Source organism: Balaenoptera ricei, chromosome 1, assembly GCF_028023285.1.
Source record: "Balaenoptera ricei isolate mBalRic1 chromosome 1, mBalRic1.hap2, whole genome shotgun sequence".
In the NCBI taxonomy this organism is placed as follows: Eukaryota; Metazoa; Chordata; class Mammalia; order Artiodactyla; family Balaenopteridae; genus Balaenoptera; species Balaenoptera ricei.
Window position 1 is genome coordinate 170,501,383 of NC_082639.1, and position 9,702 is coordinate 170,511,084.

At 34.3% G+C, this 9,702-nt stretch overlaps 1 protein-coding gene across 13 annotated transcripts in view; it reads left to right on the forward strand.

Annotated features, from left to right (window-relative positions):
• Positions 1-9,280, forward strand: part of ENAH (ENAH actin regulator) — a 149,314-nt gene extending 140,034 nt beyond the window's left edge. For all 13 annotated transcript variants that reach the window (XM_059941659.1, XM_059941650.1, XM_059941680.1 and 10 more), the window contains 3 exons: positions 2,767-2,845; positions 5,643-5,700; positions 6,268-9,280. In XM_059941659.1, coding sequence (XP_059797642.1) covers positions 2,767-2,845; positions 5,643-5,700; positions 6,268-6,305 — 175 coding nt within the window. In that variant the 3' untranslated portion in view covers positions 6,306-9,280. The remainder of the gene's footprint in view (positions 1-2,766; positions 2,846-5,642; positions 5,701-6,267) is intronic.
• The last annotated feature ends 422 nt before the right edge of the window (positions 9,281-9,702 follow it).

A 9,702-nucleotide genomic window follows, 5' to 3' on the forward strand; every position in this document is an offset into this window, starting at 1 on the left:
TACTGTTTGTCACTGGAACACAGGATAGTATTATAGCCACAATTGTGAATAATTTATTATTTGAGGAAAATCTATTTCCTACATACTTTGCAGTATATTGAGTATCTTTAACAACCTAACATCTAACATCCTTGAGATTATTTCTTTTCTAGGATGAGTATTATACCATTTTTTAAGTAAGAAAACTTAGGATATGAGCCATGTATTTCTTTCTTAATTAAAAAAATTGACAATTTCTTAAAATCCTCAAGTGCTTAAGCCATATTTAGAATTAATTTGGCAGAATAGAGACTTAAACAGTTGTAGTACAGTTATTTTATAGGCAGGTATCTAGAGGCAACACTCTCATTATAAAGTAATAAAAACCTCTGAGAATCCCCCTTTTTTGTTATCAATTATGGTAAAAACCCTTATGTTAGAAATAACTGAGACATACCCATGTTATTATATGCATCTATTTTTGAAAATACACATCAAGTCTACTGGGAGCATGAATTAAATAGTATATGGAGGGGGTGTCTATGGCAGTGAGTAAGGAGTTCTGTAATCAGACTCTGTGTGGCCAAATTGTTATTAGCTACAATTCTTTTCATGCCGTAGATGATTAAAATATTTGGTAAGTTCATTTTGTCAGCCAGTTAAATCTGCATAAAGTGTTTATAATACAATAGTGAAACAGTTTCTCCTGCTTTTTTTGAGATGGTTTAATTGTTTTGACCAAAAGACTTAATTTAGAAAATTTGCTAGCACATAGAAAAGTAGCATTTAACAACGAGATTTTCTGTTGTAAATCTTCTCAGTTACCTTGCTGCTTTCATACGTAGTGCCCCCTGGGATAATGTTGATAAGCCTTTTTTGAGAAGTGGTGATTACGTCTTTCCTTCAGTATGAAAAGTTCCCCCCTTTAGTTAATTATCACGGTGGTGGTGGTGGTGGTGGTGGTGGAGGTGGAGGTGGAGGTGGATTGCATGTTAGCATGAGTTAAAGTTTTTAAAAATTGCATGTTTCCACAATTTTCTATTATATAACAATAATTTTTTGCATTGTTTATTAAATATGGATATATTCATAACATACCGCCTGGTTAAGTAGCAGACCGTAGTTATTCACATGAATTTCAGGGATAAGTCTGTAACGTCTTACAAAAAAACCTGACGGAAAAACTCGAACAAACTCTTTGGCCAACTCAGTATAAGTTTAGGAGAAAACAGTTAGCTAGTTTGTACCAGTTAAATGTGAAATGTAAAAGAAAAGCAGAATAAATAATAATTTACTTCTGGAGAGCAGGAATGGACACTATGGGTAAATGAAATGCACAGTATGTCAACCTTTATGAATATTGACTGTATAGACCAGACTCTCCAGAGCACTGTGACTTGCACACTGTGGATCTCAGTACGTCTGAATTGACTGTGGAATTAAGTAGCCTCAGCAAAGTGAAAAAGGTGTATTGTCTCAAGAGGGAAGGAAGTATGTCACGTAAATCTTCTTATCCAACCCAGGGCCTAGCTCAGTGCCTCTTGAATGAGGTTTTCTGAAAGTTATTATTTTTCTTGTTCATATAAACATAGCAGCAGGTATGTAATAAAATTGCTTGACTTCCTTCACAACAATCTTTCAAGTTGTCATATATTTGATATTAAAGCAGATTAACTCAATATTTCATCTTCACAAACAGTGCCTACGGGTTTGAAGTATAAATATGCCTTATAAGAATTATAAGTTTGAAAAAGTTATTATACCTATTGAATCTTGGTTCAGATTACTCTGCAAAGTTGGAAATATATGGCCTGACTAATGGTTTTCATTTGCATTGATTTGTGACCCTTAAAGAGTAGCCACTTAGTATATACTAAACCTGAAAATAAAGGACCATCCAATTAAAATTCTAGATTTTCCACTTAGTATTTTCTCTCATTGCCAGAATTGGAGAGGGAGCCATGACTGACTGACTTGATAAAAATATACCTAATACTTAAGACTTATTTCTTCATGTAAAATTTTTAACAGAAGCTAAACTTTTGAAAGTGCAATAGTAATTGACCATCTGCTTCTGTGTGGCATTCCCCTCCCTTTTCCTTTTAAAAAAATAAAATAAGTTTATGGAAGTAGATGACAATTCAGATGACATCTTCATAAAAACTTCATCAGGAAATAGCCACCTAGCCAATTGGATATGAATATACTTTTAATTTAATAATCATTTTTCAAATATCCTTATTTGTTTTGATGCTTAAAACGGAATAAAACACATACAAAGAAATCATACTCATTAAATATTTTTTCTCCCTGCATAGAATTTGTAAATTGATATATATAGAGTGAAATATTCAAGTCTTTATAATTTCCTGTTCATTGGTTTGCCAGATAGTTAGTAGATAATGTACAGTTTCAAAAGGAGAAAACATGATTGTTTTACTTGGGCTGCGATGTTGCAGCTGGCCTCCCGTCTGTCCTGATCACCATGCCACATGTTACCCAGCTACCCTCCTCGTGCTCAAAGAGTGTTGTCCTCTACTGGAGAAGTCTCGTCATCTTATCACCTTTTTCTGATTTCTTTACAAATAACTGATAATACTGAGAAAAGTGAGAAATACTTTCATATGTTCTTATCAGTTCTGCAACTATTAGGACAATTAACTTTTTAACTCTTGTTTTAAGAAATGTACTTCAATCTGGTGTTGGGTTGGTAAGTTTGCAATTACTAATGAACTCATTAAATATCCTAAGCGTTATTTACCTGTCCTGAAAATTTCATTTGTACAGACCAAAATCTGCACCCTCGTCACAGCCCAGTGCCAACGGAGTCCAGACGGAGGGACTGGATTATGACAGGCTGAAGCAGGTGGGCGACCAGTGGCAGCTTCCCTTTATTTGTACTTGTTCTTTTTTAAAAATATCCCATGTGCATATATTTGACAGGTTGCGAATGTGTTTGAAAAGAGTATAGAGTAGATATTTTTTACACAAGTTAAACAGTGGCATTCGTACTATGTTATTTTTTTCAAATCCTCATGTTTTGGTTCATAAGTTTGCATAAAGTGCCAGCAGTGGCGGAGGGTAGGGGCAGTGGTTTAATGGTATATTATAAACTTTAAATGTAAGTGAATCATGTACAATTGCTTAAAAAAAAAATGGGCTTGCACTTTTCACTTATCATTAGCCAAAATGGACCCACCAAGTCTGGTTTTGGCAAGAATGTGAGGAAAATGGGCACTCTCACCTCACATACTTCTGCTTTCTAGGAAGCAGTTTGGGAAAACAAACCAAAAGCCTTAAAAATACATGATTTACCTTTGAACCCGGCAATTTCACTTTGAAGAATTTATGCTAAGAAAATATGATAGAAGTATGTAACTATACAGTGTGGAGGAGGGCTCTGCAGCTATTAAGGAACCATAACTGAGAATACTGAACAGTGAATTGTGAACACTTGCCCACATTAGGTGAAACAGACAGGTAACCAACAGTATGAACAGTTATGTCAATTTTATAAAAAGGAAAAAGATATTGTTTGTATTTTGGATACATATGCATTATATTTAATACCTATATACACAGAAAAAAAATGGAAGGAGTAATAGGTGATTTTGGAACCTTGAACTATCTTATTTCTAGAAGAGGTAAATAATTTTTTTTAAATGGTGGTGTTTAAAAGATTTGAAATGGAAAGCAGGACATCTTAGTAAAACAACTATCAGCTTTGCAGACCTGAGTACAGATGTGCCTGTAGCGAAAAATTTAATCTTTGTCTTCTTACCCTGCACTTCAGGGTAGCCTCTGAAAATCACAGTTGTACAGATCACTGTAACAGGCATTTATTGACTGTCTGGCGGACTTCAGTGCTAAGCATTTGCTAGGTTATTAGCATGACATTGTCTCCTAATCCTCATAGTAGTCAGATAACATAGTGTTTGTACTCAAGTTGTGCACATCTGAGGTTCAGAGAAGTTAAATTTACTCAGTCCCACAGTCGGGATCAGAACCCAGTCTTTCTTCCGAGTCCGCTTTTCCCCATTCTATCACTCATTTTTTAAAATGCCAACAAAGTTTGAGTGGGGCTTAAAAAGGGACCAATAATGTTGCAATAATGAGTTCAAAGTAAAAGTTAAATAGGAATTAAAGAGGCAAATACTAACAATTTCAGATCAACCTAATTTTTATCTGCAGAGCTGTTTGAACAGTTCAGTTGAGTTACGTAATTTGAAAAGCATGTGGTCATTGATAATCAAGCCCTTGTTTCCTGTGTGTTAAACATGGCTTTCTTTTCTTGAAAAACATTTTAAAATGGAGCACTTGCACACATTTAAAATATGGTAAGTTCTTGGCAATCTGAAGCAGGGGACTAGAAGAGAGGATAGATTTGATTTTAGGACTGATTTTAAGTTAATTTGAAAAAGGATATCTGTTAGTCCATATAATAACTTCTGTGCATCAGTTTCCTCATTGGAAAATGGGGGAATTAAACTAATTGATAGTTTTCAACCTTATTTTAAGCGTGAAAAGCTTTTTTAAAAAATGAACCTTAAACACAGAGCAATTTAATTTTACCTGAGGTGTGTGCAGTATTAAAGAAAGTCAAATAATTTGAAATTAACCCTTCCAAAGGATAGTTATTTTTCACCCATTAAAATTGTGTCACCTTATTAGCCCTTTTGGCTTTCATATTACACAGTCTTCATTTTTTAACTAGGGGGTATCTATTATTTCAAATTGAACTTTATAAATAGAGATTTTGCAAAATATGTAAAGATGGATTGGTTTTCATAGAGGAAGGAGGGTCCAGAACATCACTATTAACTAGAACTATAACACGGGCCACATAGTACTTTAAATTTTTAGTAGCCGCATTAAATAGAGAAACAGGTGGTATTCACTTTAATATATTTTATTTAACCTAATATAGCCAAAATAATATTTCAATATATAATCAGTATTTTTAAATTACTAATGAGTCATTGTACATTACTTTCTTCATACTAAATCTTTGAAGTCTGGTGTCTGTTTTACATTTACAATGCATCTCGCTTCAGACTAGCCACGTTTCAAGTGCTCAGTAGCTATGTGTGGCTGGTCCCTGGCTTCTTGGACTGTGCACGTCCAGCGGGATCCAATCCTCTTCCTTCCCCACCTATTAGGGCAGCCCCTGAGGGCCCTCCAGGGGAATCCTAGATTCCTTGAAATTTAGTTTGGCAGCTCTGGTGATTCCTAAGGAGTCCCCATACTTCAGACCAGATGACAGATTTGCCAAGCGCTGATTGTCCAGTTCGCGTGTCTTCTTCCTTGAAACTTCTTTATGTATTACCTCTTAGACAGCTCCCAGGAGACTAGATTAAAAGCAGAGCCATTACGTTTTCTAGAAATTATCTGAATCATACCTTTCACTGGATGACCAAGTAATTATTTTAGTTTTAGAAAACATTCTGCTTCATATTTTGCTAAGCTAGAATAAGCAAAGATTGGGAAGCAAAGACTATTAAAACAAAATTTACCAAGGTTAATCTTCTAAGACATAAATTGTGACTCTGGAAACAAAAAACATACATAATATTTCATACATTCTTAAAATTTTATGTGAGCAAGAATCTTTTTAACAGTTTTTTTTTTTCTGTATTTCTGATGTTTTTCTCTTAATATTTTAGGACATTTTAGATGAAATGAGAAAAGAATTAACTAAGCTAAAAGAAGAGCTCATTGATGGTGAGTGTCTAAACAAATTTGCTACCCTTATAGAGTGATGTTCAAGAATAGCCATTTTAAAGAAAATGCAAATAAAGAAATACCCAGTTTATTACTTGAGGGCATAAAACAATTACTTTTCCATATTATCCTGCCCTTTACTTGGTTTAGGATGTCAGGGAGGAGCTCTGTCTCCTTCATATAATGGAAATTATTTGTGAAAATAGGGGTAAGCAAGATTCCTAAGCTTCCGGTGTTGAGTAGTATTAGATGGAAAACTAGGTGAACAAGTCTTTCTCTAGGTTACTTCTATTCATCCATCCCATCCCACTGACCTCTTCTTTTAAGCCCCAAAAATCGGTCTTTTCATTTTGTGTACAAAATGGAGAGAATATATAAATATATAGAAATTAGTGTGGTCTTTGTAAAAATAAGAAAAAGATTTCTGCAATGAAAGATGCAAGATCAGTGTGTCTTCTTATTACTGTGAGTTTGAATACAATCGTTAAGATTTCTTAAGAATGAATCACGCATTTATTTTACCTTATCATTATATTTACTTTTAATATTTTTCCTTTTCCTACCCAGCAATCAGGCAGGAACTGAGCAAGTCAAATACTGCATAGAGAATCAAACTAAGGAGAGATAGGACTTTAATCTGGAGAAAGGAAAAGAAAAAAAAACCTACAAAGAAGAACTGTATTAACAACAAAACCCTTACTTACATCTTGTGAGCTGTAAGAAGAAAATGGAGACAAACAGTCGGAAGGAGGGAAAAATCAACATACTTTGAAAGCCTTCAGACATTACTACTCTGGCGATAAGTTGTTTCCCTCACAGTTTTCTGCTTTTCTCTGACCTTTACAACGGGATGGAGGAGAGTCGTATAGGAGTTCCTGTATCAGTTATGCAGAAAATACTGAATCCGTCAGGCAAGATCACCGTGCATTGAAATACTTTCATGTCAAGAGAAAATCGCACGTTTTCCACAATCCATTGCTAAAATAAAGAGGAGAAAGGCTTGAGAATTTTTTTTCAGAGAATGGTGATGAGGAATTTAGCAAGTTATGCTATTGTATTGTAAATGTTTCTCTCAGGTTTGTCTTCCTATCATATTTGATATTCCATGAATAATTGAGTTCAGCCCTATGTAGGTTAAGATCATAAAATGTGGAACAAATGAAATTGTATGTGCTTTCAAAGGGTGATATTTATAAGAAAGTGTCCTAAAAATGATTTGTTCGGAGTGAGGAATTTTAGAATGATAGGAAGTCTCTCGAGTTTAGCCTTCATGCAATTTTGTAGATTCAAACATAAAATTTGTCCAGAATTTAAAGATTTAGATGCCTTCCTAAATTGTTACAATGCTTTACCAAATCTGTGACTCCTACATAACACAAACCAGTGGTCAAATGTAAAACAGTATATTGTAGATTCACTGTAGGTTTTCAACCTTTTTTAGATTTATGCACGTGGACATTTTTATAATGTAATTACAACCACCACAAAATTAGCTTTTTAAATTGCAGACAGTAATGCATGTCAAACTAATATGTAGTGGCCTTTTCAAGGCCTAGTCCCAGGGAAAATATTTTGTAGAGTATAGGGGAGCGGGAGGAAGCGAAGGAATAATTTTTTATTTAAAGTTAATTTCTGCACTATCTTCGTTCTCAGTTATCTGCATGAATAATAATGAGGAATATTTTGTGACTTTAATTGGTAAATATGTTAACAGCACCAAGTACTTAATCTTTTACATCATGTCTTCAGCTATTTGTATTTTAACTTGAGTAAGTTCAGTGGTCTGAAACATGATTCTGAGCTTCACATGAATTACATCTTAGTGTGGAACTCAAAAGTTCCATCCCTGAATTGGGCAGTTGTTATTACCTAGGCGCCCTGCAGTTATACAGGTATTCAGGTACACATTCCTGACTACAGAGCTGCTTTTGAACCTTGTTATGTTGAAATACTAGAAAAGTAACAATGATGGCAGCAATTAAGGTCACAGAAATCATTAGATAAAGGGAAAACAACAAGGGGGGGTCCTGCATAATTTTCTTTTAATAAATAAAGTGAGACTTAGGTGGTGGGAAGAAGGAACTAGATACTCTACTTACCACCGTGTGTGTGCGTGCGTGCGTGTTTGTGTGGGCACTCACGTGTGTGTATGTTATCCACTCCCTTTTCTTTGAAACTTCTAAGATTAAAATAGGGGAGAAATCCTGTACGTTGCAATGATAGAATTTTTTGAAATTTTAGGAAATCACAATTCTCCAGGCTCTCCATCTTGATTCATGCTTGAGTTGTTATGTGCCATATTTGCTTTGAAACCTTTGATTATCAGTAGTTTTACTAAAATTTTGAAGAAATAATCCACTTTCATCTGCTTTCTAGATTTCTTAATCTAAGTTCATAAGACAAAACTTGTTGATAGCATAGTTTTCTAAGCGCTGCAAGTTTGCAGCCATTACCACTTCAAAGAGGTTTGAATGAGGGAGTTTTTTTCCCTTGTTAAAATAGTTCCTGTTTCTGTAGAAACTTCATTTTTAGATCTGTGATGGATGAGCTCTCATAATTCAAGTATACAGTCCTTTTTTTCTATCAACTCTTCATTGTCATCCAATAGTGAAGACATTAAAGATGCAGCAAGCTTATGAAGTACTACTTTCTAAAAGAAATAGGAGGCATTTTCATCTTTATTGTTGTACTTTTGGTTGTGCAAACACTTTGATGATACAAATGTTTATGTCCCCCATAAATCTGGTCAGAAATCACTTTTGATTTTGTTGATTAAGTTAAACAGTCTATAGTAGAATAGAGTACTGGGTACAAGTGGTCCAAAGTAAGATAAAAGACTCCGGTAAAAATGCTAGATCTTAAAAAAGAAACTGGTTTATGCACTAAACGTTTTGTGCCTTGGTCTAATATTAACATGATGTCTGTGTAAAATGACAAAAAGAACAAGTGTTGAATCACATTTTATTTCCTGTCGTTCTGCATTATCCCAGATTGCTAAATGTGTTCTTTCCAAGAAGTTTGATTGAATTACTGTATACATTTGCTGTCCTATGTGACAGTTTTGTCATTGTTAGAGATTTCAGTAATTAAAATGGGAAACAGAAGCTTAGGTTATTTTCCTTATCAAAACTATGTTCCTTGGAGCCACAATATTATGATGGTTTTCGTGCTCTTGTACATTGGATGTCTTAAGCTGAGTGCAGTTTAGGGGATCCTTTCTAATTACAGGAAGGTACTTCTTTCCTTCAACACTGTGATCTGACCTGTGACAAATCTGTACTATACATTATGTAAATGGCTAACAAGTCAATTGCAAACCAACTGAATGTACAAATCTTAGTGCTGGTGCTGAAATCTCTTCAGAATAGTCATCATGATCTCAAAGTTTGTTTCAAAATTTGCAAGCATCAAGTGTCAATCAAAACTGAAGATGAAACACTAATGAATGTTGAATTCTCATGCTTTAGGTGTACTTCCTTATTAGAGTTTTTGGTTCTCTGCTATTTTTACCGTACTGTTTCATTTAAATTTCCTACATGCTAACTTCGTTTGTGCGATTGAAATAAAATTGCAGTATATACGTGTTGCTTGTTTGTGACACTTAGATAATCTTCTGACATAATCTGTTCTAAAATAAGTTGGATTGAATGTAAAAAACACTCTTTAAAGTCCATGACTTCACTACTTAAAGTTTACATACCAACACTATTCTTTAAAGATTTCATAAGTCATAAATACTAAGTAAGTAATGTATACAAAGGGAATATGTGATCATGTATCTATCTACTTTTTGCTTGAAATAGCTGTTGGATGTTCCCTGTGTGTTCTTATTTTCTCTCGGCCCAGCTTGGTACAGTGTCTTACAGTCAAGAGAGTGATAAATGTTTAAGTTTACTCCATTTTGTTCTACAGCATAGATACGTTAAACTCATTTATGCAGTTAAATTTTTCCTTTATGTAGTTTGCAGTGTAAAGGATATTGTAAGGGCCTTACCAAGTACC